At 37.9% G+C, this 25,638-nt stretch overlaps 5 protein-coding genes and 1 long non-coding RNA gene across 10 annotated transcripts in view; 3 read left to right on the plus strand and 3 right to left on the minus strand.

The window, feature by feature from the left end:
• The window catches only part of ccdc146 (coiled-coil domain containing 146), a 21,403-nt gene extending 16,584 nt beyond the window's left edge, over positions 1 to 4,819 (plus strand). Inside the window, exon 19 of the mRNA XM_057324621.1 lies at positions 4,740 to 4,819. The gene's annotated coding sequence lies outside the window, so the exon portion shown is untranslated. The remainder of the gene's footprint in view (positions 1 to 4,739) is intronic.
• The window catches only part of gsap (gamma-secretase activating protein), a 12,735-nt gene extending 1,212 nt beyond the window's left edge, over positions 1 to 11,523 (minus strand). Inside the window, exons 1-28 of one of the 3 annotated variants that reach the window (XM_057324627.1) lie at positions 10,869 to 11,523; positions 10,734 to 10,795; positions 10,444 to 10,500; positions 10,204 to 10,273; positions 10,044 to 10,091; positions 8,590 to 8,678; positions 8,323 to 8,392; positions 8,173 to 8,222; positions 7,931 to 8,035; positions 7,723 to 7,779; positions 7,591 to 7,640; positions 7,394 to 7,476; positions 6,987 to 7,064; positions 6,736 to 6,822; positions 6,540 to 6,632; positions 6,228 to 6,448; positions 6,082 to 6,151; positions 5,926 to 6,005; positions 5,709 to 5,789; positions 5,061 to 5,195; positions 4,792 to 4,853; positions 4,452 to 4,483; positions 3,716 to 3,768; positions 3,327 to 3,422; positions 2,554 to 2,624; positions 2,335 to 2,429; positions 1,132 to 1,251; positions 234 to 295 (exon numbers count right to left, since the gene is read on the minus strand). In XM_057324627.1, the coding sequence (XP_057180610.1) occupies positions 234 to 295; positions 1,132 to 1,251; positions 2,335 to 2,429; positions 2,554 to 2,624; positions 3,327 to 3,422; positions 3,716 to 3,768; positions 4,452 to 4,483; positions 4,792 to 4,853; positions 5,061 to 5,195; positions 5,709 to 5,789; positions 5,926 to 6,005; positions 6,082 to 6,151; positions 6,228 to 6,448; positions 6,540 to 6,632; positions 6,736 to 6,822; positions 6,987 to 7,064; positions 7,394 to 7,476; positions 7,591 to 7,640; positions 7,723 to 7,779; positions 7,931 to 8,035; positions 8,173 to 8,222; positions 8,323 to 8,392; positions 8,590 to 8,678; positions 10,044 to 10,091; positions 10,204 to 10,273; positions 10,444 to 10,500; positions 10,734 to 10,795; positions 10,869 to 10,956 (2,265 nt within the window). In that variant the 5' untranslated portion in view covers positions 10,957 to 11,523. Of the gene's footprint in view, positions 1 to 233; positions 296 to 1,131; positions 1,252 to 2,334; positions 2,430 to 2,553; positions 2,625 to 3,326; positions 3,423 to 3,706; positions 3,769 to 4,451; positions 4,484 to 4,791; positions 4,854 to 5,060; positions 5,196 to 5,708; positions 5,790 to 5,925; positions 6,006 to 6,081; positions 6,152 to 6,227; positions 6,449 to 6,539; positions 6,633 to 6,735; positions 6,823 to 6,986; positions 7,065 to 7,393; positions 7,477 to 7,590; positions 7,641 to 7,722; positions 7,780 to 7,930; positions 8,036 to 8,172; positions 8,223 to 8,322; positions 8,393 to 8,589; positions 8,679 to 10,043; positions 10,092 to 10,203; positions 10,274 to 10,443; positions 10,501 to 10,733; positions 10,796 to 10,868 lie in introns of those variants that run through there. The other 2 variants (XM_057324626.1, XM_057324628.1) reach the window with 2 other exon arrangements.
• LOC130548115 (uncharacterized) lies at positions 6,513 to 10,020 on the plus strand. The gene is made up of 3 exons (XR_008961981.1): positions 6,513 to 6,612; positions 6,707 to 6,876; positions 9,217 to 10,020. It is a non-coding gene; the product is annotated as an uncharacterized LOC130548115 (long non-coding RNA).
• Positions 11,524 to 11,657: 134 nt separating the features above from the next.
• stk38l (serine/threonine kinase 38 like) lies at positions 11,658 to 17,771 on the minus strand. The gene is made up of 14 exons (XM_057324629.1): positions 17,587 to 17,771; positions 16,579 to 16,718; positions 16,369 to 16,420; positions 15,785 to 15,907; positions 15,488 to 15,571; positions 15,252 to 15,375; positions 14,886 to 15,040; positions 14,637 to 14,739; positions 14,465 to 14,526; positions 14,264 to 14,381; positions 13,979 to 14,102; positions 13,599 to 13,694; positions 13,417 to 13,508; positions 11,658 to 13,110 (listed from the first exon to the last, which is right to left on the minus strand). Exons 2-14 carry the CDS (start codon positions 16,710 to 16,712, stop codon positions 12,983 to 12,985), a joined length of 1,395 nt encoding a protein of 464 aa, XP_057180612.1. The 5' UTR covers positions 16,713 to 16,718; positions 17,587 to 17,771; the 3' UTR covers positions 11,658 to 12,982.
• Positions 17,772 to 17,924: 153 nt separating this feature from the next.
• Positions 17,925 to 25,638, minus strand: part of cacna2d4a (calcium channel, voltage-dependent, alpha 2/delta subunit 4a) — a 39,033-nt gene continuing 31,319 nt past the window's right edge. Inside the window, exons 28-40 of one of the 2 annotated variants that reach the window (XM_057324618.1) lie at positions 23,792 to 23,853; positions 22,370 to 22,384; positions 22,226 to 22,273; positions 22,079 to 22,141; positions 21,270 to 21,340; positions 21,111 to 21,186; positions 20,675 to 20,727; positions 20,539 to 20,594; positions 20,381 to 20,401; positions 20,116 to 20,233; positions 19,287 to 19,403; positions 19,028 to 19,109; positions 17,925 to 18,856 (exon numbers count right to left, since the gene is read on the minus strand). In XM_057324618.1, coding sequence (XP_057180601.1) covers positions 18,761 to 18,856; positions 19,028 to 19,109; positions 19,287 to 19,403; positions 20,116 to 20,233; positions 20,381 to 20,401; positions 20,539 to 20,594; positions 20,675 to 20,727; positions 21,111 to 21,186; positions 21,270 to 21,340; positions 22,079 to 22,141; positions 22,226 to 22,273; positions 22,370 to 22,384; positions 23,792 to 23,853 — 878 coding nt within the window. In that variant the 3' untranslated portion in view covers positions 17,925 to 18,760. Of the gene's footprint in view, positions 18,857 to 19,027; positions 19,110 to 19,286; positions 19,404 to 20,115; positions 20,234 to 20,380; positions 20,402 to 20,538; positions 20,595 to 20,674; positions 20,728 to 21,110; positions 21,187 to 21,269; positions 21,341 to 22,066; positions 22,142 to 22,225; positions 22,274 to 22,369; positions 22,385 to 23,791; positions 23,854 to 25,638 lie in introns of both variants that reach the window. The other variant, XM_057324619.1, reaches the window with a different exon arrangement.
• lrtm2a (leucine-rich repeats and transmembrane domains 2a) overlaps positions 20,150 to 25,638 on the plus strand; it is a 25,013-nt gene continuing 19,524 nt past the window's right edge. Inside the window, exons 1-4 of one of the 2 annotated variants that reach the window (XM_057324632.1) lie at positions 20,150 to 20,252; positions 20,342 to 20,494; positions 22,498 to 22,584; positions 23,647 to 23,688. The gene's annotated coding sequence lies outside the window, so the exon portion shown is untranslated. The remainder of the gene's footprint in view (positions 20,253 to 20,341; positions 20,495 to 22,497; positions 22,585 to 23,646; positions 23,689 to 25,638) is intronic. The other variant, XM_057324633.1, reaches the window with a different exon arrangement.

Consider the following 25,638-nt stretch of genomic DNA (forward strand, 5'->3'; position numbering starts at 1 on the left):
ATCTGCTTCGCCTCCTCACTTGGCCGCAGTAGGACTACAAAACAAAGACTGAAGCCCAAGAACATAACAAATGACCGCAAAACGGTCACATTCCATTTAAATCTACAAAAGGACAATTACAGAAATCTTCAAAACTGCCCAGAGGTCTGAGCAAAAAGGGTGGAGGAACTACGGGAAGCAGCCACATTCTGTATGACAAAGATTTCCAGAGAAGACTGTAAAAGGAACATTACCTCAGGAAGTCTCTTTAGAATGCTGAACTTCAGCTGCTCATTGGCATCGCTGTTATCCAGATCTGCCCAGAAATACACAGATCAGTGGGGGGTGGAAAGTTATTGTTAAAACAGGCATAAAACGATCGTTAAAATATGCACCCCTGGGAGCACTGGCTCTTAAATGACCTTGTTTATTAAGATAATTGAGTTGAGTGAGAATGACAGCCAACTCATTTGATTTATGAGAGTCCAAAAGTGCGGTTTGATCCAAAGGTAAATTGACAGAGCAAATGCACTCTTGCTGTTGGCCGTGTCTCCAAAACAGTGCTTACATTTGCCTGACTCATAAATGTGCCAAGCACAGATTGCATAACTTTTTTACCCCCAACCTCAAGTTCTAATTAAATTCTTGAAAAAATATGTATCACGTGTTAATTTATATGTATTTGGCTATGGGGTGGCAACCCGATTGTCCTATATTTACAAACAGTTAATGCCTAAATAATATTAATTATAATATCACTGCCGTTCATTTTGAAACCTCGTATCTCCATGTTTTGTGATATTTTTTGTTTTTGCCATTAATCATTATTATTAGTCACTCTTTATGTTTGTCACTGGGTTTTGCAAATATTTAACCAATAAAAAGTATTAAAAAGTGCTTGTCAACTTTGATAATACAGTATGCAATCATTGAAAAATTTCAGTTTTTTCCATTTTCTGAAAAACAGCAAATTTGGACATACAGGGTTTCAGAAGGACGGCGGCAATATATATAAAACTAATGTAAGCTATGCAATGCAAAACATTTGTATTACAAGACCAGAAGAGACTTATCTATAAAAATGGGTTGAAATAAAAAGGGTTGTTATTTATATACTTCATTTAAATGAAATCAACAGCTTTAGTACTGTACCCGTCATGAGGCGTGAAACAAACGGTTCAGTGAGCTGCAAAAGGCCATGATCCACATACTGGAGAAAAGTGTGCCGTGGGAGACAGCGGACTCCAAGCACACTCAACAGAGTTGAATAACCTACACACAGATCCAAACACTTATATGTCATTCAAGTTGATTTATTCATTCTAAACAATACAGCGTTATTGAGTACACAAGACTGAACCACCAGGGCAGTGATTCATCTATACTAATAATCTTCCAGCCAACTCTAATCCTAGGCCAAACCGTTTGTGTCAAAAGTGCGCCTGCCCTCCACCCAAACAAATTCTTGCGATTTCCAAAACAACTCTTTTACTTTACTAGGTCATACAGTCAGCACAAACATTGGACACACCCAACATCTACTCTACGTGGGATCCATTTGGAGAGATGTTTAGTTGATAAGTGTTCAGAGAGATTGTGGACGGTAATGGAAGTACTACAGGTTCACTCCATTTGTCATAAAAATGTTTAAACTTGGAAAGAAAAACATACCAGCTTGGAATCGTCAGAACATTGGCTCCGTTTCAAACCTTGTGAGCTGCCTTTCTAGACAGCTTGACAGAAAAGCTCTCAAAGCAAAAGCTGTTACCTTCAAGGTACCTCATTGTGATCAAAATCTAAGGCAAAATCACATTTATTTGATCCCAGAATGCACTGCAAAAAAATTCAGGAATGTTATAAGTTAATATTTGTTTGTCTATTAAAGTATCGTGTTGTTTGCTGTGTGTTCACATGCTAATACTGTATTGTAGACCAGTGGTTCTCAAACTTTTTCGTTGTAAGGCCCACTTTGTGTAGGGTGCATCGGTTTGCGGCCCCCCAAATAAAGACGTTTAATCTTAAACTTAAACCAAAAACATACAACTATACAATGCTGGAACATCAATTCTTTCGGTTGGTGGGCTTATTTTTCTGATGTTTGATTGCATAAAATTTAAAATAAATTTCTTTCTTTCATAAAATGCCACAAAATCTGTGGATCCAGGGGGGACCACTGTTCTAGACTATATTGCAATTCTGTGTAGAGTTTCACTTGAGCGGTGCTCTGTATTTGAGTTTCAAAGCACTTTCTTATGAGGCCCCCTTCAGTATGCAGGCAGTAGACAGCTCAATTCTGGAACAGAGATAAATGTCCTCAGATGGCATGAAGGTGAGAGTAGTCATGGTTCCTCTTACCTGGAGGGAGGGGGAAACAGAGCCCTTTAGTGGCTTCCAGAATGCGAAACATCATATGGAACATCGCCCACTCCTCTGAACTGCCCTGTTGTTTACTAGAGCAGAAAAAGCATCCAGGAACAAACATGACAGAGTTAGATTCAACCAATCATGCATTACCGCTGACTCCTTATAATGGATATAGTACCATCAAATCCTAGAAAAGACAGGAATACATACAGGCAAAGCACCCAGGGACCCAACTCAAGCTTCTGCCACATCAATTCCAACAAGTGCCAGACCAGTTCCAGCTAAAAAGAAAAAAAATATATTTGACAAAAAATACATTATAGCGAGGGTTATGTTCTCATGTTTTCATGCAAAACAAAACACATTAGCACACAAGTGAAAACAGAATAGGATTCAATTTTTGAACCTGAAGAATGATAATCTGACCCCCAAACAGCTCTTTGTGTCTAAAAAGTTAGAATAGCAGATTCGGGACAACACCCATCCTCTAAAACTACTAAAGAAGCTATTAGGATATAAAGTGAAAATAAACCCACACTGTCCTCAAATGACAGCCGTCAGAGAGTGTACTGCACTTCACCAGGGGGCTAATCTCACCCACTTTCCCTTCCTGTTTTTGTAGAGAACACGAGCACCCCCCAACTTTACTGTTCTCTGCACACGCCTACACTGACATTCATTCAGGCAGATCATGCACACATTCTCACATCCTCATGGTATATAAAAACAGGAAGTGCCGACACACGTCCATCTGCTTCCACTCCGGTCTCTATCTACTGTTAACTTGCATATCTTGTACTTTAGCTTCCCTTACATAAGAGAGCAGTGCATTATGGGGGTTTGTTGTCATTTTCCCAGCAGGAGGCTGATAACTGTGTTGGGATGAGTTCAAGTGTTTACCGACCACAGTAAGATGTAGAACCGCCTTTATGTCGATGGAGAAGATTCAGTTGTGGCATAATGATATTAGAACAAAAACACACCAGTTTAGCAGCGTAGTTCACCACCAGCAAATCAATCTTTTTTTTCCCCAGTCGTGGTAAGTGCCTGTTCAAGTGTTCTCGGAGCTTGTCAACCATCTGAAAAAGGCAACATAAATAGGATAAATAATACATAAATAATCATCTTTGAGCAGGTGTGGTCCATAGAAGAATATAACTTAAGCACTATTGTAATCCAGAATATGTGAGGGTAGAGTCAGATCCTGTTTCTGGCATTATTTATGATCTATAATTCTGTGCACTTGTCGCCTATTCATGTTGATTTCAGCTTCTTTGATCTATGACATGACTCTTGATTTCTTTGGAGTGTTTATAGCAGATCACTAGTTAGATGCTGGACCCCTGAAAGTCCCTCAACTCACCAGGCCCACCTGTGCCCTTTGCTGTTGGTCTTCCTCCTGAAACAGTGGAACCACACGCCTGTCTGGAAGCAAAGATGAGTAAAACACTGAAAGTTAGGATACTTGGATGAAATCACCATTTACTTCCTATTTATTTACTTCCAAACATGTATTGCTTGATTTCTTCCATGAAACACAAAGGATTTTGCTGTATTTATTTATTTGTAGCAACTTGTTATGCTGTGTAATAAACAGAGATGACTCAGGCTAAAAATCGTATATGTACAGTATAATAGCCGCCATTATCCACAACTGCATGTATCAACTATAGAACATTTATATACATAATTAATTCATATGATTAATCTAATTAATGTTATATTATTCTTGTCTTTTGTGTCTAACATAGCTGTAATAATATCTAATATAGCTAACATACCAGATTGAAATTAAAGAAATATCCGTAATGAAAACGCATTCAGACAAACACAAGATAATACAGACGATCAATCTTCTGTATGTGTTTTGTGAATAGGGAGGAGGCCATTACTCTTATATAACTCTATGGAATTCTTCCTCCCTTTCCTTCTAACGAAAAACTTGATTAACTCCAGATAAACCTGAAAAGCGATTACATCCAAACTAGAGAACGTGACCCTGAAACTCCGGTCACTGGGATTTGTTTTGCATGTAAGTATGGAACATTTCCTGGACCTGTTTTCAATAATGTTCTCTCATTGACACTACTAAATCATGTTTCACTTACCCAAACGCCAGGTGTCCACCATGGATAGAACTCTGGAGATAAGAAACAGACCAGATAAAAAAACATTCACATCAAATTAAGCGTTTCAGTTTCATGGTTTCTTTCACCCATGAGTCTCATCAGATGTCAACAGCAAACACACATAGTTTGGACAGCTATGCAAGACGTTTTTCTGGCAAAACTTGTGTTTTTCAAAATTGGAAAAGAGAATGTTGACTTGTTTTTACTCATGGTTGGTCACTTAATTCGTTTGGTTAATCTACTACATGATGACATTCTGTCTCCTAGATTTCCCACAGACACACACACAGACAACAGCTACATATCATTCTCCACCCACTTCTTGGTGTTCTCCTCGATGTTCCGATTATAGCGGAGGGATTTCTTTTTTTCCTGGTTCTGCTGCAAAAACAAAACAAAAAGGTTAGTTCCCACCCTCAATTCTGATTGGTGGATGCACCGTTCCAACCATACCAATGTAAAAACAACAAACACTGGTTCACTAAGCTGCTGTATCTCTGTGGAGCATAAAAAAATGTAATTATAAATGAATTGTAAGTATTTTTACACAAAGTTGTATTCCCTCTTCTATGTGTTCCTGTTGCTCACCATTGCTGCCTGATATTTGGTCCAGTCCTCTTTAATTAAAGCGGTTCTGAAACGCGGGCCTGGTACAGCCTCGAAATATCGCATCCTGTCCAGAACGTGATGTAGCTCTTCCCAGTACCCATGCAAGCTCTTAGCCTTCAGCCCAGAGAAACCAAAAGTACAGCAATGTTATAACTTACACAAATAAAGTATGTCAACTTGAACTGAAGCCCTGGCAAACGTTGCGGGGACTTTTCATTTTTTTGTTGTTTGTTACATTTGTACATCTTTTATGATTTGGTTCCAGATTTTTTGTTACTGAGTTTCCTACCAACACCACTCCCAGATTGTATTAATACAATATGGATTTGATTTGTCTGTGTCAATCACCAGCACTAAATTTAGGCCTGTCCTGCCACCTAGTGTTTCAGAAGCAAACTGCAACCGTTTATGGTCAGGTTATAGAAACAAAGTGGCATTTACAACCCATTTTATTTGCACAATGAGACATTTTTTTATTACGAATGTAATATGTAAACGTGAAAAGAAAATGTAGTAAAGGCGTTTACATGAACCGTGTTAACTGCATTGCGAAAAGCAGTACCAGACCTAAATGTGCAGTTGTCCTAAAAGTTATACATTCATATAGAGACTAAATCTATTTCATACCTTCCCTTTGATTAGTGGTTGACAGAGCAATTCAGGAGTGCATTTCACTTCAGGGATGGCAGTCAGAGCCACGGGCAGCTCCTAAAAAACAACACACAAATGTTAGGCAGAGAGCGTCATAAAGACACGCTATATGAATTGTTTACAGTAAAAAGAGCAAATCCCCCTTGAAAAGGTCACGTCTTTACTATGTAAAATAAAACGCAAGAGTGTTTACCTTCTTCTCAATCACGCAGGAGTACGGCAACACTTTATCTAGGCTCACACACTGCTGGTAGCTCATTCTGTACAGGGAAGCTGCAATGAAAGACTGAACGTGAGTATTACAGTATGCATGCTAAAACTGGGCCACGTTAAACGCACAAACACTCACCTAGAATGAATTCCTGAATCTGATCGAAAGCATCAAAGCTCATGACATTTTCAGTGATCCAGTTTATAATCTAGAATGGGAAATAAGATTACTGAAGGACAGTACTACAATAGCACGGTTAGGTTGTCAGTATTTCTCTCACACACCTTCAGCTCTATTACAGGATTTGGCTGAAGGTAGACCAGCAGGCAGTGCAGGGCAGCGAGCCGCTGGGCTTCAGGCCTGTCCGAGCTGAGGAGCTCAAGCACAAAGTCGTGGTTCAGCTCCATGGTGTACATCCTGCCAGACCTGACATCAAGCAGTCTCCTGCCAGATACGCTTATGACCTCACAGCCCGAACCCAGAGCTTCAATATCTCCATCAGCCCCTGTGAGAGAGAAAACAGAGCCCGGTAATACACATACACACATTACATGCGGTATCGGTAATATAAGAATTACAAAAATATGAAAGCTCACCTGACAGGAACAGACTGTAGCAGAGAAGATCTTGATGTCTGCAGTTGATCAGATGAAGGAAATGACCCGCCAGGTATACCGCTATATAATAACCTGAAAGACAGAAAACATAATAGTGAGAAGATATGTAGCTCTCATTTTAAGACTTTTCATGTTTGAATGTATAGGTTCAGTCAGAGATGATGGCTGTACTGACCCAGATGAATGAAGATGGGATGGACCCTTGGCTCATTTGCGGGTGCAGAGCCTTTCTCTAGAGATGCTGTGAACGTCTTACTGCAGCCTACCAGATCACAGAGAGAGATTTACGTTTGAACTTGTTTCACATCTACGCTAGGTGGGTACACGTGGCTTTGGTAAATACTGTATGAAGCATTATTACATCAGACTCGATTCAAATTCATTGAATGATTTGTGCATGCGTTACTGCAGCAGGATGTTTTGTACCTCTGTGCACAAATGCGATAGTGTACGTGGCGTCTTTATTCCAGCGCACCGGGTGGCTGTAGCACACACACATGGTTCCTGTTCAAGACATTCACTGAATCAAAACACTAACTTACATGAAAGGAATCAGACTTAATACACACAAAGATATAAATGCAGAGATCAGCAGAATCATGTCTGCATGCGCAGTAAGAAATCAACAGCAGATGATTTCAGAAACGTCTTTTGTTTTAAAGCATCAGTTTGATTGGGTGAAATTGTTTATTAGTAAAAACTGAAAAAACAAACTTACTCTCTTTCCCATGATAAGTTAGAAAGTAAACAAAACATATTAGTAAATATGGAGCAAGTGTTTCGGTGTTTTTAAACATCGTCTCAACAATATTTTGTATTGCTAAATAACTTACCTACTGCATCAGTAAACACCTCTAACCTCAGACCGTCCTCTCCATTCAACTCCTCATAATGATCGTACCCGAAGTTAACAAACCTGTACAAACAATGCATCCATTCCATTAAGACTAATCTTTTCTAAATAGCATTTTCAGCAGTGATGTTAGTTACAGTAGTTTTAGGAACCGTTTGAATGAATGAACTCACTGACCGCACAGAAGCGACAGAAGAAAGGCTGGGCATCTCCAGTGGAAGCTCAAACTGTCGCATGAGTGTTTTCTGATTAGTCAAAGTCTTCTAAACATGATATAACAAGGCATGAAATGTGTGAAAAAAAGTTTACCACAGTCTCAAAGTTGCGCTCTGGGTAGAACTGCACGCACTTCAGTGTGTGTTTCTCCTGTAGGGTGGACGACAACCGTTTTTACGACAGTCTATGATGACAGTCCAAATCATTCAACAAAACAATCAGCCACATAATTGGCCGAACTGGCTGCATTCATAATAGCTAAAAACCACGAGAGAGTCCGGAGGAGAACTGCGATTCTTACCCGTGAAGTGAGGTAGAACAGTCTTTGTGTGTCCGAATCCCACTGGACCCAGTTAAATTCCTCTGCCACTCGGTCTCTGCCCAGACGCTCAGGGTTCAGCATCACCTATTTGAACCAGTAAGTTTGTTTCCTCCGCCATATTTTTGCTTTAGATTTATTCATATCAGTAGCTTGTCATCATAAGACGAACTGGATATCATTTCCACTGTATATGGAAATGTATATGATGTGACAGCCCTTACCACTCTGTAGCCCTCCTGCCTTGTCAGAGTTATGTGATACTGGTCAACGTCTGCAGAAACAAACAAATCATGTTAAATTAAAAACATCAAATCAAATGTCTTGAACATTGCAAAGCTTAATTTAAAACATGTTAATGCCATTTTACACACAGCCATCCTCTGCCACCAACAGTATATGACTCTCCATCACAGTAGTCCTGCATGTCTTGGGATAAAGAAACTAAATTGGAGGAATAGAAGGAAATGGAAAAAATATTTGCCTACTGTGTTAAAAACAGCTTGCTTTTAAGAAAAATAATTCCCTTATAGTTAAACACTACATAAAACATTTTATGTGTGGAAGCACAGTCAATTTATTTGTGCTAGATTGGTTAACTAAATTGCTTTTCAAAGCTTCACATGACAACTGTGAATTACCTGCACTTTGACTCTGCAGTCCACAGCCTTCAGGACTTTTGTGTTGTTTATTGGGTGTATCTCTATGAGAAGCGTTAAACATTTTGACACTGAAGCAGAAAGAAAACATAAAAATGTGTTAAACAATAACCTTGTGGGTTTATACTTCAATGAGCTCATTTCACTGCAGATTTTGTTTTAAAGGAGTAGTTCACCTTCAAAATGAAAATTCTGTCATCATTTACACGCCCTCTTGTCATTTCAAACCTGTATGACTTTCTTCTGCGGAACACAAAAGAAGATATTTCGAAAAATGTAACAGAACAGCACAGCCTCACATTCACTTCTATTGTAACCGATGCAAGTGCATGGGGGGCTGTTAATTACATTCTTCAAAATATCTTCTTTAGTGTTCTGCGGAAGAAAGAAAGTTATACAGGTTTGAAATGAAAAGAGGGGGAGTAAATGATGACCAAATTTTCATTTTGAAGGTGAACTACTCCTTTAAGAGCTAATTTTGCTTAAACACTTCCTAAAATAAAACTGTGTGTCTTTTAGTGTGTATTGAATACGCTGTACTTTAGATGTTTGACAACATTTTCTTTAGGCACATATATGCACTTTATATTTTCCGTGTTTTTCTTCCAGGAAAATGGACCAAAACAATGTACACTATACAGATTTTCATCCAATCAAATGCTGTATGGAATGAGAAAATCCCTCCCTCTGTAACCATCCAGTAAGTAGCAAATCATTACAGTGAGCCCTTTTATTATGTCCCATCCAAAACGTCATGATTGATAGGAAATACATCAATAAAGAAGGTGATTTAATGGGATCTAGATGCACCATAATTCCAGTAATTTTACTCTGCTAGCCATCTATTCCTTTATATACATTTGCAATCTGCATTAGAGAAGAGTACATAATGTTGTTCCTTTAAATGCTGTTTAACTGCAGTACATTTATTTCTGTCCAGCTGTACTATAACATGACCATACTGGGTAATAAATGAGTAAATTGACCTTTTAAATGTAAAACAACCATTACAATTAAACAATGTCTCTAATAAATAAGGTTGATTTGAAACCACCAACACAAAAAGGGAAATCCTAAATTCACCTCGTGTCATCAATATTACTATGATGTTACCACAGCAACCAATAAAGGAAATGAAATTATATCAGTGGTAAACGGCAATGGAGCCTATTCCTTTGTGTTTCAGTTCAAATGGTATAAGCATCAAATATTTTAAAACCAGGAACTGCATAAAGACAAATGAGTTAAATACTAAAACAATTGATTCATTTAAATAGCCAGGTGCAAAAATACAGAAAGTCTTTGCATGTGCTGATTAATAAATGAAGCCCAAGAATGACTTGATCATTATATTTAACAGACAACTCAAATACAAGAGGCTAATTTGACTGTCATTGAGTGTATATCCAATACGTATGTTAAATCATGTCCTGTACCTGGTTTAAGTCGGCCTCCTTCCTGCGTGGTTTGTGACAGACTGACAGCTGTAGCACAAAAACAACTAGTATTAGTAAACGGCTTTTAGTTTGGGCTGATACGATCTTAAAAAAGTATTATGAATTTAGATAAATATTGCATCACAGTGACCAGTCTTACCCAGAAGTGTTTCTTCTTTGTTTAAAGAGCAACTGCTGACACACACCTGCTTGTCAAATGTGTAGAGAAGCTGTGAACACATGAGGCACAGAGTTAAACGTTCCTCGCTTTTGTTACATTAATACATAAAAACTGGAACATATGTGTAGTTGTGTCACAACACTTAGAGTTTTCTTATTGTGCTGTAGGTGTGCACTGCAGTATATTATAATTTGGTGTATAAATACATCAAGTCGGTACCTTATTTTCTGTCTTGTGCGGATCATATTTCCCAATTCTTGTAGTCCCTGATGCCCCCTTAACAGAAATATTGTTATAGAAACCGGAAGTTACCAGTACCACAGTAACATCTATTCATTTTTGCATATATACCATTTACTGTTCATTTACTGTACGGCCTGTGGTATGTATGGCATGCGGTGTTCATTCTTTATAGACTGATGACATAATATCCCTGCTATGACTGTAACGTCGCACCCATGACTTGTCAAGTTAAAGTGAAATATCAACGAAACTAAAGATAAACTCACTCTCCATGAGTACAGCACACCTCCATCTCTTTCCACGTTCAGAATGCGAGGTTCAAGAACACCTGCACAAATAACAAACAAGAACAGTTTAACAATACGGACACATGACAAAACAACAACAATAATACAATTTACCTATATTCCCTCTGACAGTTTCCTCCTTCGCCAAGACGCTTGACACGACATCTTTTTGGGTATCGAAAGTGGGGTTTAATCTCAACATGTGTGCACAGATTTAGCAGAAAGTCCCGAGATTGAGGAAATGACCTGATTTTACGCATCAGTGATAAAAGCACACAAACTTTCTGACTTAACACCGTGAAATAGCAACATTTTAAGTTTATAAAAGTCACTCCAGTGTCCATAAGAACTAGGCATCACTAAAGACGCTGTTTTTATTAATAAAAGAAATCAAGCTCGAACCGCATCAAACGTCATGAGTTTAGGAATAAACAGATTATATGATGGTTAAAATGACACTGCGCACGACTGCCTTGTCCGAAAACATCAGGATCGACCATAATCGATTTCGAAATAAAGCGAAAGTCCGTAAATGTGTTCTAGATGACTTGTAGTGTGTTTACAATCTACAGTACGAGAGCGCGTTCGCGAGAGAGGCGGAGTGCGCCTGCGCGAAAGAGCGCAAGCGAAACCAAGCGTGTGCGCGAGGACTCTTTAACCTGAGTAAGAGCGAAAATAACTACATAAAATACCAAGCAAAAAAACAATAACGTTCGTGAGTGCTCCATAAGCATGTCGACCGTGAATTTGACAAAAATGTATCTGATTGATGTCTTGTTGTAACGCGCTATAATCACCACTAGAGGGGGCGCTTAACATCCTTTGCGGCATATTTTCACTTGCGGTATAAACCTCACCAATTACAGCTATGCAAGCATTTTTCATCTCATATTTTGACATTTATTTATTTCTTTTACATGTTTATACTTCCATCAAGTCAGCAGATAACAAAACAACAAAAGTCAATATATAACTAAGTGAAACTCCAGCACCAGTCTTTTACATTACAGACAAATCCACCACAGCTACAGCATTTGCTCTCTTCTCAGTATTTCAATCTGGTCAGTAAAGTGTAGTCATGCAGATTTTCAGTCAATAAATATCTTAAAGAAAACAAGGTCCTCATACAAGCTGTCTTAACTGTTTATGTAGTATAAAATTGTCAGTGGTTGGGATGCCTTATCCATCATCCACAATAATGCCAACTTTGTTTTCTGTTGATATGTTTACCAGCATTTTGTACATTATTTTGTACAAGCTTATGTTGTTTAATGACCAAGCCGTTAGTTTGGTATTAATATGCTAAAAAGTTGCAAATTGCTTGTTTTAAACCCTGTATTTACGCATAGATTTGTATAACATCTTTATGGATGGATAGGGCATAAACAAACGTAACTATATTACATTGCCTCTAAAAACCACAGATTGAAGCTACATCTGCCATTTGTAACAAAATAACTACAAAAATGGTTGCATAGGTGAACAACACTCCCGAAAACAAAAAGTAACAAACAAAACAACAACAGTAGATGACTTTGTGTGAAATGCACAGGGACGGGTCGGCTGCTCACTGGCACTTAAAGGAATTATAATCCATGTGAACCCCAAAAATATCTTCATTCAAGTTTCTTTTTAGGTAGGTGTTGCGGTCATACAACAAAACGAGTGCACAAAATACGCTTGTGGGATAAATTCAGCATCAGGTAGTTAACTACGAAATATGTGCTAAGAATGTAAATCTTCCATTTGGCATTATACAGATTTTTAACTTCCTGGGGAGAAGAAGATACAAGTAACTAAGGGAAGTCAACATTATTGCAGCTTTCTCAAGAGGTTTGAGGATCTATGTATTCTAACCATAAGGCTTCAGTGATGTATCCCTTTTGTTTTTAGTTGTGACCCTGTTTCGATCCAGTGTTGAAAAGCATTTAGAAAACCTTTATGTTTCCTTAGTGCTGAGTAGCTGGACAAGAGGAATCTCTCCATATGTTTGGCCATATAAATATTATGCTTAACTTTTAACGCTTCATTTTTCATTTTATTGTCACCAGGGACTCCTCTGAGACAAGGTCTACTATGTAGCTCAAAGCGGCAGTGCGTAAGCTTCCGTGCAGATGAGCTTGTTGCAACAGAAATACTCTGTCGGCTGACATCTGCCTTTCAATTGTCATTTACATTCTAATCCTGCTTTTATTCCCGGGTATCGAAGGCTAACGCCGCTTCCTGTTTCATGCCTTTCCCGCCTTCATGTAGGTTGGGATGGTTCCGCGCTGAGTCAGTCCCTCAAACCGCTTGTAGGTGTAGTTGAGGAAAACCCAATCCTTGGACTTGAAGTCTGGTTCGGTTACATTTGTCACTGAAATGAGATTTGAACAGGTGAGCCAAAACAACAAAACATAGCTAACATGTTATTAATATAAGGACAGTGAGATCATTTTATAAGCGGCACTTCAAAATGCTTTAGATCCACAAAGATCCATCCATATTGGATTTTTGGAATTAGTATGTAACTTTGCAAACTAGTTTGAACCATAATCGTTAAAGGTAAAATAATAAAATTGTATGTATGATTATTTATTTAATACCCTCCATGTTAGTGTTCGAAATTGTATAGTGTCATATATTGTATAATGATGTGTTTTGTATTATGCAGTGTCTTCACCTGGCTGTAGAATGTCTGACTCTGGAAAGTCATCAAAGTTAGACGTGTCATCAATGCTCTTGATGTCAATGGAAATAGCAGCAGGTCGTTCTCTGTGTTAAAACAACATAATTTCAGCATCAAAACAAACAAGTACTGAATGAAAATTGTGATGAAGTGCACTGTAAGGAACACGCATCCACCTGATGTGCTCCCAGTCCACAGATTCAAAGAAAAGGTGAGATTTTATTTCATCCACACTTCCCGATCCAATCCTGTTTTCAGCATCTGTGGAGAACCTAAAAAAGAAACCATGTAATGCCTTTCAGTGAAGCGTTTATTTTCGACACATCCTGCCACACTTCTGCATTGCACAGCCAATGTGTCACATCTGTCTTTGCAATCTGTGATTATTCTGGACGTCAAATGATCTCAAACTGTGAAAAGTAGGGCTCTTAAAAATGGTGGCATTTCATACTTGAGTGGAAAAAAAACACTTTTAACTCCTAAAATCCCCAATCTTGTTTTGTTTTAAAATTGATTTACTTTTATTTTGTGTTACAGATCAAGAAATATCTCTGACCTAAGAATCAGGTCTTTGGATCTCTCAGAAATGGGAACTTCGGGAGGGAAGATCAGCGTTTCTCGCCAGTTCATGACTTTCCTGTAGGTTTCCTGTGGCGTCTCGGAACAGAAGGGTGGGTAGCCTGGAACGGGAAAACACAACAAACACCTGTCAGAGCAGGAAATACTTACAGTGAAAGGATTTTACAAAAAGAGACTGAAAGTCTAGGAATTCTTTGCAAGAACCAAACTTCACCCATACTCGAGGCAGTTTAATTCATGTTGAGAATCTGACGTTGCTAACCTATTAGCATCTCGTACATTATCACTCCAAGAGACCACCAATCACACAGCTTGTTGTAGCCCGTCTGTATGAAGACCTCAGGGGCGATGTAGTCCGGCGTTCCCACGGTTGAATAAGCCTATATGTATAAGAAATGATGTCACTGATAGGACCAGGATTTTCTGTCTTAGCCTTATATTACAATGACATAAACACTCCTACCAGCTGCCTTCGGTTCTTCTTCCATGTTTCTGCCTTCCGTTTTGAGTTCATGTTTTGAAACGCTGAGGCAGCATAAGAGTAATATAAACACATAAATTGTTGTTATAAATGGAATATCATTTAAAATTCAATATAGTAAAACCAACAGAATAAGGTGTTTGTAGTTACTCACAAAAGTCACTAGGGGGATTGTGCGTGAGGTTCCGGTAAAACTCGGTCCGATGGGCCTTTTTCAAGCCAGTGCAGAGGCCGAAGTCAGACAGTTTGACATGCCCCTACAAATCACAAATATACAGTGTGTTACAAAGTATCTGTTTTTTTCATCTCAGTTGAACTTGACCACACAAAACTCTTTTGTTTATTATGCGCGAGTGACAAAGAGAATAAAACGGAAAGTGAGATAAAGAGGACGGATTGCCACCCGTGAATCAAGGAGCAGGTTGTCAGGTTTGATGTCTCTGTGAATGAAGCCCAGCTGGTGAATGGAGTCGATGGCCAGGATGGTTTCTGCAATGTAAAACTGTGTCGCCTCTTCAGATAGAGTGTCTTTCTTCATCAGCAGAGTCATCATATCTCCTGAACACACACATACAAGAGTTACGGCCTCTGGACAGCTGCACTAAAAATAGGACTTTCCATAGTGCTGCTGCGAGTAGACCGGTTAGTACTTTTGCAGATCTAAAACTTTCATTGGTATTTCTGCATTAAAGTGGAAGGGAACTTTGCATTGCGTTCCTTTAGTAAAGTAAACGTGACATTTCATAAACAAAAAACAATCTGTCCTCACCTCCAGGCAGGAACTCCATGATGAGATAAAGATTGCGTTTATCCTGGAAACTGTAGAACATCTTTACTACCCAGGCACCATCAGCCTCTACCAGGATATCTCTTTCAGCCCGGATATGTGCCACCTGCCCCAGGGAAGAACAGAGGTGAGATGGGGACAAGTATAACAAGACAACAAGTGTCATTTTTTTGTACGAAACAATTGATGGATTAACTAGAAGGAAAGGGGGGGCCTACTTGCTCTTTCTCCAACATATCTGCTTTCCTGAGGATCTTCATGGCGTAAATGTGACCCGTGTCCTTTTTCTGAACCAGGCGCACCTGAATACAGCACAAAAGATTGAAAAACAAATGAATTCTTTTTGAAACAAAGTTTTATTTTCATCAGTGCTCCGTGAAATCACAAATGCAAATACACATGCAAGATGGGAAAACGGCAAATACATGTGAAAAAACATGAATTTTGAATACATTTCCCCAAAATGTTGCGGCATTTTTTTATTTGTTTGTTTATACATACGTTCAAGTCCTTACCTCTCCAAATGCTCCTCTACCGATCACTTTGAGAGACTCAAAATCATCTAGGCCCAGACGGGTCCTTTTGAGCCTCAGAAACTCAGTCTCCTTACGAGCATGCAGAGAGCGCCTCATACTCTTCTACAACAAAAACAGACACAACTTTATCTCCAATCATAACCATCAATTCTCTGTTAGTTTATATTATAGCTATAAACCATTTTGAAAGATGTAAACAACAGGTCCTGAAGTACACATTAAAACAAGATATACACACGGTTTTACTAACATTAAAACAAAATACAAGAACATTAAAAACCGAATCTAAATGTTAAACATTTTTACAACGTAATCTGTATCTGTGAAATAAAAAATAAAAACAGGAAGTGCTTCTGGTGTTGTTTACATCTTGCAAAATGGTCTATAAGAGACCTCACTTACACCGCTGTTCTCATTAACTTTAGGGAAAAAAAACACTGTAAAACTATAACCTATTCAGCTACATTATACTGTAAAAGTAGCTGAAATGAAAAGACTCCAGAATGTTGAGAGTAAAGACACTTTTCAGTCATTTTTTATCGTGCACATGTGGAAGTTCTCACCTCTTCGTCAGGTAAACCCTCCTCATCCATCACCTTCTCCAGCTTCTTCTGCCTGAACAAACGTAAACAGAGAACATCTGCTACATGACCCGCCAGAACAAAGGAGCTTTATTCTAACTGAACGTGATCAACAAACGCTTGATTCAAATTATACATAACGTGTCACGGTTAGAAGCAGATGGTGAGGTGGGTCGGTGTTGCCATGGTTACCTCATCTCCCTCTCCTCGTGCTGGGTGAGCAGGGTGCTGTAGAAGTGCTCCAGCGTGAGTTTGGCCACCGTGACCCTCTCTCGCGTGTGGTTGCTCATTGGGAGTGGCGCTGCCATGCCTCCCGTCATGGCCATGCTAGTCTGTGACAGGAAAATCATTTGCAAAACAGAGATCTCTAAAAACAAATGAACGCACCTTCATCAAGGAAGCCTACTGAACTGACAGTATGTGGCAGAGGAACAAAACCACAACATGATGCGTTAACGGAGTAACATTATCATTCAAAACGTATTTTTGTATTGCTTAAGTGTTTTATTAATACAATTTTAATTAATGAATAAATACTTTTTGAAAATCACAGCAACACCTCCCTTAAAGAAACAATAATAATAATAATCGCAATATTATACTCATTTTTAAATGAAAGTATTATTTTAACAAATTAATTACGAGAATATTATATTCGTCATCAACACATTACAGCACCAAGAGTAAGAACAACAATATAGTCATTATATTTACGTTTAAACACATTCATTTATGGAAAATATTATTCAATCAAAAATTGTTTTATTGTCGTTTTTAAAATAATTTTAATTACAATAATTATTATTTTAAAGTGCTTTATAAATGTGTGTAAGGGATCATTATTGCACCCGCTCAGTCTCGCGGCCATTGATTTTTAAACCCCAAAACGCGCACCCTGATTTAAGCGCGATCGGCCTCGCGTCGCGTGCGTGACCTTGCAAGCCGTCAACATACACGTATTTGATAGGTTTATAAAACAAAACATCCGCAGCGGATGATTACATTGAATAAAGACGGAAAACCCTGGTTTATGGAAAAGAAACAACACCGTGATGGACAGCCGATGAATGTCCAACCAGCGCCGCAATACTCGTCACTCATCTGAGTATCATATATTGTGACTGTCAGTCTTTATAAAGCTGGTGATTTACTACAGCACCGCTGAGATTTATTTCCACGATCATATTTCTAAATTCTTACCTCCCCGTCCTCCTCCAGATTAGACAGTTTGCAGGACACCCGAGGATCGAAATGAGGATAAAACGAAAGCCAACTGAATGGCTTTGAATGGTAGACCAATGACTGAAAGAGACGCGCTCAATAATCGCTCATGTTTATTCCTCTATTCAGGACAGGTTGATGTTTGCTGCACTGAGCCTGCGACCCACCTCCCCATACACCCGTTGACAAACTAAAAGTCCCGACCAGCTGATGAGAATTTTCCAAAATAAAAGTGAGTGAAAACAATAAATCGGAAAACATATTTTATTCACGCATCGTCCTTTGATTACTACCACTTAAATAAAGGCACACAATTAGGTTTTGGGTGCACAATAAGACATGAGACTCCTGTAACCAATCCCCTTAATGAATGTTAAAAAGATGTGTATTATTTGATCATTTACTCACCCTCATGTCATTCCAAACCTGTATGACTTTCTGCAGAACACAAAAAAAGATATTTTGAAGAAGGTATCCAAACAACATTGGCCTCAATTGACTTCCACTGTATGGACACAAAACCACCGAGACATTTCTCAAAATATCTTCTTTTGTGTTCCACAGAAAACAATCATGTACGGGTTTTAAACATGCATGTAAATAAGTAACTTAATTATTAGACATCAGCAATGCACAGTGACAGTGAATAATCACATTCACGCTAGTCTATAACACCCCTCAAAACATGCAACAAAGTAAACATAATTTTATATTTTTATGAGACAGCTCTCAAAATAGTAATGATGTTACAGATGTCCTAAATTAATTAAGCGTAGTGGTATTGTCAAAAAAAATGTATTTGCTCACATGGGTTTAATACAAGACATCTTCAAATTCCCAAACAGAGTAAAAGAAAGATTCACAGTGGTATGGCTAGTCACTAATTCAACATTCAACCAGAAATTGGACACATTTTATTCGGTCTTGGTCTGTTTTTGCATATTGTTTAGACAAAGTGTCAAAACAAACTATGCAAATTTCCAGAACTCTTTAAAAAAATCCACACTTTTAAAATGTAACAAGGAACGCTACATACACTTGATTGAACAGACTTTTCAGTGTAGAAAATGTAAGATCTTATGTTCTAGTTTAACTCATATGCTAATATAAACAGCATGCTGAATTGTGTGATTTCTTTTCGAGAGTTAGACTGTCATCGACGGATGAGCGCCGAAATCAATAAACATGCTAAGAAGAGTATAATAGATAGGCTAATTGACACGGCTCCACCGCAGTCCTTGGCATTTTCCTGAAACAGACCAAAGACACAGAATTTGATTTGAGATCTCTGAAAAGACATGTTGAATTTACAAATGAATTTGACTTATTTTGTGAGTAGACAGATAAAAAGTTTGATATGACAGTCCTGAATTTTTTTGTCTGAAAATCCATCTAGAGTGTAGCAGATGTATATATTTACATGAGGATGGTAGGCATGGCAAGATTCAGGCCGTCTTCGTATTTTCTGAGATCTCATTCGATCACATTTTACTGAGGCGTTGTGTGCGCAGAGGTTAAGAAAAAACTCAAAAAATAACAAACACCATTACATATTAACAAGTCAACTTCGGTGATTAAATAAGATTTTAAGATAAGTTGATATATGTTAAACTACATTTAATTTGATTTACTTCAACAAATGTGGTTAAATTGATATAATTGGCAGGGTGGTAAGGATATATTTGACCTCTTTGGGCTCCAAAGTTATAGGTGAATACTGTCTAGAACAGTCACAGTCTGCCTGAATCACCAACAACAAAAGGTTACTGTCAGGAACCTGGTGAATCACAAACATCCTACATGCCATGCAAAAAAGCAAGAGAGAGAGAGAGAGAGAGAGAGAGAGAGAGAGAGAGACAAAGCAAGGCAATGATTAAATAAATAAATATTTATGGTGCCTTTTTCACTACAGGTAAAGAAGTCATAATAAATAAAGTGCAAAAATAAATAAACAATCTACAATCTTGCTATTGCACAACAACCGACTCTTTCGAATCAGCATTTTCTAATCAACAAGTTTGCATTTCGCGCCACACCTGATGCTCGCGAAATGATGTCGCGCTTATTAGCAAATGTAACCATAGCAACAGGCTGCTCGAGCCCTTTTCGTTAGGATAGTGTCGACAAAAGATATATCATTGTCTATTTTTATTAACTTCAAATAGGTTTAGTATTAAGTCATGACAAGAAAATGTAAATGTTTTGCTGATAAAGTTGTTTAGATAACTGGTACACAAAGTTAGTACTGTGAGCGAAAAATATTTTCCGTAGCTACAAAATAATACTGTAGAGACAACTTTGCAGCATGAACTATAAAACGTTCAGACATCATTGGTAAGTAAGAATGTCAATAATCTTTTTCACATGCCGTTTTCTTAATTTCTTCAAATTCTGTTTTAGCTGTTTCCCAGTGTATTGTTATTACCACTAGAGGGCGTCAAAACATCAAACTAAACCAGTGTCAAAGCTGAGTATCTTGTCTTTACTATAAAAACGGTTTATTCGTACTTTTGACATCTCCCACACTTGATGATGCTATTTGTTTCTTTGATTGAGGGCTCATAGATGAAGCTTGGATACTCAGTATCACATGGTTGCAGAAGGCCCCCCTTTGACTTCTTACTGGCTACAGAGAAAAGAAACAGGTAAATTAAATGAGTAAATTTACAATACAATGTCTTTTTGAGACTGCATATGTAACATTTCATTATCTCTCTCATTCGTATACTACGAGCAACACACATGTGGTCATGGGATGTCAAGACGGACTTACATGCATGGAATGAGCTCTTTGCTGACACATCAAGATGAAGGAAGTTACAGAAATGAAAAAGCATGCGATGAAGATGATGAGAGATGACATGAGAACAGCAATACAAACAGAAAGGTAACCGAAATAAGAAAGCTAGGAACTAATGAGCTCATACATACCTTCCACAAAGTGATCTGACTGCCACAGACTGTAAATGTTGAAGTCCAGTAAAAACCTGGCAGAGAGAACATTTTGATTTTATAAGGGCTCAAATGAGTCATTGATGCGTTAAACAGCAAAGATGTCCACACTTACAACAGGCCGTTTGAGAGGAACCATCTCAGTGTTGCCAGCAGGTTATAAAATGGCTGAGAGTGCGAGAAAAGCAGAAAGAGGAATCATACTTTTCAAATCATACTGTGCATTCAATTACATTGAGAATTTATGCTCCAGTCTTGAACCTACAGTCTTGAAGGATTATGGTGTGAGGGTCATGTCTATATCTAGATCAGCCCTGACCTTTGACCTACAACAATTTGGTCATTCCAAACAGAAAAGAGAGAGGTGTGATATAAATGGATGATTTTAACAGAATTGATCTCCCTCTAAATACCTTCACAATCAATAGCATGATATTTCAGCAGACTCTAAATAGCCCGGAGAAAAAGGAAGTGCGTTTCTTTATGTAACGCTGATCATATCTGACTGGTGTTCTGGTGGGCGTTATTAAAACAGGCAGAACAGTGCTTACGCTGAGCAGGGGTCGAGCGCTGCTTGCAGAGTGAGAATGCACTTTACACATGGCCTGATAGTCATAGAGAGAAACTCTGTGGACACACACATACACATTAGACATTTTTGTCAAAAGGGGTTACGTAAAAGTTTGGAAGACAACGAAAAGTTCTCAGACCTTTTAAACATGCCCATTCTCAAGAGCTGTGACATCACTGAGCCATCAACTTCCCCCAGAAACCTGCCAACCTACAGATACAGAGAGCACATGTAGCTCAGAATTTACAGTTATGTATTTACTAGGATCACTTTCTTGGTTATGATGGAAAGGACTGTTCATTAGGAATGTTTTTATAGTCATTTTAAAGTTGTTCGACAGACCACTAAAATCACAAGACCCACATCAGAGTCAGCATTTACTTTACCCAGCATGCTAAATTATTCAGCTAGCCCCTGTTATTCCTCCACTCCTCTATATTTACACCGGTGATGCACTGTTCTCCCTCTCTCTCCCATTCAAGTTCACTAATGATGGAAAACACCTCATATATTGATTGATTTATTCATTCATTTCCACAGGAACTGCCTATGACTCCTATATTTATTTATTTTACTAAGACCTGCTTTTAGTTAAACCATTTAAACTGACTCTGGATAAAGTATTTAGTGCGCATTATGTTGAAAATCTCAAATCAAAATTATAAATGCACATCTGAAGCTACTGTCTATTTCTGCTGATGTCACAGAGGGCACACATACTATTGGATAATATTAACCAAAGAGCTGTTTAGTTTTAGCAAACTCACATTCAGGTCTGGCTCCATTCAGGTACAGTAAATAACACCCACCTGACTTCACAATCCCATCATTTCCCATTAGATAAATGACATATCGCCTCACATAGAGATTTACTCAATGATATTCCATTTCACATTCCAGACATAAAATGGGCTGTAAATGCTGTTTCACACCCACAAGTGCTCTTACATCTGTCTTGTCTTCAGAAATGATGATGAAGCCATTACTGTCAGTGACATAGCAGTTAATATCCTGTTTGAAAAAAGAAAGAGAGAGATAGTGATGTATATTTTCATAGATATCTACACAAAAGGTCTCTACTGGCCAGATACTTACAGCATTATCAATACAGCTCAAAGGACAAAGTCCCTCTACTGCTGAACACTATGTCAGAGAGACAGAAAATAGCATTAATGTGGATTAAGAATTTAGGGTCTATTGTTTCATGTGTTGATTCTTTTATTTGTAATAAGTACATACATCTGTTTCATTAGCCTGATGTCCATCCATGCAACATGAAGAAGCAGTGAAAAAAGAAAAACGTTGATTGACATGTCAGCTTTAAATTCAACTCCTGCTTATATTGCAACATCACATGATCTGTGCAGGCTCCCGTGTGCTTCACTCCAGCCATGTATCAGATATGAGCAGGGACAGGAAAAGCAGAAACAATTCTTGCCGTAGGGACCTGTACTGTGAGTATTTAGTACAGCTACTGTCCAAGATATTTAATTACATAGAGAAATGCCGGCAATATACAAGAGAGGCGACATGTATGCTATTACAGAATGAAATTGCCACAGGAAGCACATTTAACGTTTTTGCAGTATTTCAGGTTCAGACCCTGGACATTTGGTTGGATTTAATGAATGATTAGTGATTAGGAATACACAGTTTTATTGAAATACAAATTATAGTGGTTCTAGTAAAAAAAATCCATAAAACAAGAAAAAAATTAAAATTATATTTGCCAGAGAATATTTCTATGTTCACAGGATGAACATATCTTTAAGTATTTATGTGAATTAAATATGCATTTAAAATTCTATACACGACTCTTTCTTTGATATTACTGTTTGTTTTGCACCACGCATGCATGTTTCATATTATAGTTCACTTAGTGTTTTTTGATACGCGTCCTTTAGGATTTGCTTAATGGATTTGGTTTTTAAAATGTTAAACAATGAAACAAGAGTAATCATTGTGGCAGTATTGTCGGTCCTCTGTTAGCTTTGACATGACTGAATACGGCATTAGTTATTATCACAGCAGGAGGCAAGACGGACACCTTGGTGATGTGCCATCTGAGGCGGAAAAGTGCTCAGGGGAAATCCCATGGGTTGCAAGAAAAATTTGAAAAATATAACGAGTGTCCTCCCAAGAGACTCTGTAGGGAGCGATATCGCCTCATCTCCCTGTTTTTCTAAGCATCCCCTGGACTCTCCCATATCTCCCTCAACACTTTTTAATCTTCTGTTTGCATGGTAAACATCAAACAAAAGCCTGCGCGAGCGTGAGGAGCGACAAAGCTAACACCACCGTGTCTGTCTTCACTTCCCTCCACAGAATGTTTGAACAGATGAGGTCAAACTTACAATAAAGCGTGTTTGCATATCCTTGTTGGGACTTCCTTATTAGCATCTGTTTGTAATTTAATATGTAACTAAAGTACATACCTACATTCACATTCTGACACTTTAAGAATTTAATTGGGACATTATTTGGCCTATTTATGAGCATGTTCTTCTTTTTGTCAGGTTCGCTGTTCTTGTGGAGATATGTACCTTGTTGTCCCCAAGGTAAGCAAAACATTTACACACATTTGTACGCACAAAAGCAAACAAACACAGTCAGTGAGCAATTGTGAGCAGTGTTTTGCAGTAGATGACATGATGGTTGTACCTGAGTGGCTATGGACCAGAACCTTTTTGCTAACATCACCAGAGACATCTGAACCCCGATGGCTATGCATGTAAAGTACACAGACATTAACAAAGTTATTTAGACAAGTAAACACACAAACAGACCTTAGAAACCAATAAGAACCAGCAGAAAATACATTTTTCATAAGACAATAAAATGAACCTTCACAGAATCACCTTGACATTATTAAATTGAAACCAAGCATGGTTTGGCTGATTTATGAGCCTTTAAATCGCAAAACCATTTTCAAATGTCTTTACTCTGGGCTGTTCGATTCTAAATTTTTTGGAGTCGATTCCGATTCCTGGTTCGGGAATCGAAAGAATCGATTCCAAGAATCGAATCCTAGCTGCTGTTTTCGATTCCTGCTCAATTCCCTGTTTTACTACAGATTTTGATTTATTATTAAATAATGTACACATTTTTCATGCAATAAAATTTTCTAAGCTGTCACTTTTTACATTTATTAATTGTTTAATGTTTCTATAACAAAAACCTTAATCAAATATGTCGATCTTGTCCTGCAATTCCAACGTGTCATTAATAATATAAATAATAATCTAATTTACTAGCTGTTTTCAAAATAAAGCACACGTCAAATTACTATTAACTAATTTTAAAGTTATTTAGCTGTGTACACAAAAATACTTGAGAAATTTAGATAGACACATCGATAATCAGTAAACTGTATTAAAAATATGTAAGAATACTGTTTTACTGTTTTAATATATTTTATGTCATTCCACAGCTCTAGATTTGATCCATCAGTTTTTCTGAAGTGTGTACTGTTTTAGACAAGAAACTAATGTGATTTAGTTGACCGATGACATCAGCTGAGGGGCGGGGCTTGTGCTTATGAAGGCTCTTAAAGAGGAGTCGAATTCTTTAATGGAATCGATTCCAACCTTTGGAATCGACTCTGGATTCTCAACGCCTTGGAATCGACTGTTTTTGGAATCGATTCCCAGCCCTATCTGTGGGTATTAGACATAGTTTCAGCATGCATCAGTGGCTGCCCATTCTCACAAGCCTAAACATACAAAATGTGCTAATATTTCACTCCAACTTCAACACCTCACATATTAAACCTGATATCTCATCTGTCATCCCCGATACCTCATATTTCAAACTTATTACCTTGAACTCAGTACCTCATATATCAAAGCTGATCCTTCATAATAACGAAAACATAATACACATCATAATACAGTTTGTCCCGAAGACAGGTTTTGCTGTTTTACAATGAAATTTCATTTAATATACTGTCTCCTGTCCCAGTATGTCGACTATGAGACATCTGCAAGTTGATTCCCGTATTTCTGTAGTGCTATTACACATTGTTATGTTTGTTTAGGTGTCCCAACCAGCCTGGCATGTTTGGCCTGGACTATTTCCTCAAACCAGTAAAAATATGGGAACTGATTGTTAAATAAATTCTATAAAATTCAATATTTTTATGTTTTCAAGTTCCACATGATCCTGGGTCAACATTCTTTGTAATGTAACAACATTCCTGACAGACAGTCACAGTTAAGATTAATGCTAATGTTCAGTTTAAGTATAGAACTTGGTTAGAGGTCCATACACTATTCTTGTCAGCCTGTTAACAAAAACTGTTGTCTTACAGTTAAAACTTGCCTTATTCAGTAGAATCAGTGTGCAGATAGAAATTGCACACTTTACGCATCATTATTGTTAAGTCCTATGTGTTGTTAGGAGGACACTTACACTTTGCATTACACTCTCATGTCTGATTAAACTACAGTAAATTATTCGATTGAGGAAAAACCTCTTTACTTCAATAATTCAGAGAGAGAGAGAGAGAG

This window comes from Triplophysa rosa, linkage group LG24 (genome assembly GCF_024868665.1).
Source record: "Triplophysa rosa linkage group LG24, Trosa_1v2, whole genome shotgun sequence".
Lineage (NCBI taxonomy): Eukaryota > Metazoa > Chordata > Actinopteri > Cypriniformes > Nemacheilidae > Triplophysa > Triplophysa rosa.

Bases quoted from the DNA above. Each gene is read 5' to 3' on its own strand.
- stk38l (XM_057324629.1), bottom strand. From the start codon at position 16,712: ATGGCCATGACGGGAGGCATGGCAGCGCCACTCCCAATGAGCAACCAC. The intron at 16,421-16,578 runs GTAACCATGGCA...ACGTTTGTTCAG, and splicing joins CACGAGGAGAGGGAGATGAG to GCAGAAGAAGCTGGAGAAGG. The intron at 13,111-13,416 runs GTGAAGACACTG...ATCTCATTTCAG, and splicing joins GTCAGACATTCTACAGCCAG to TGACAAATGTAACCGAACCA.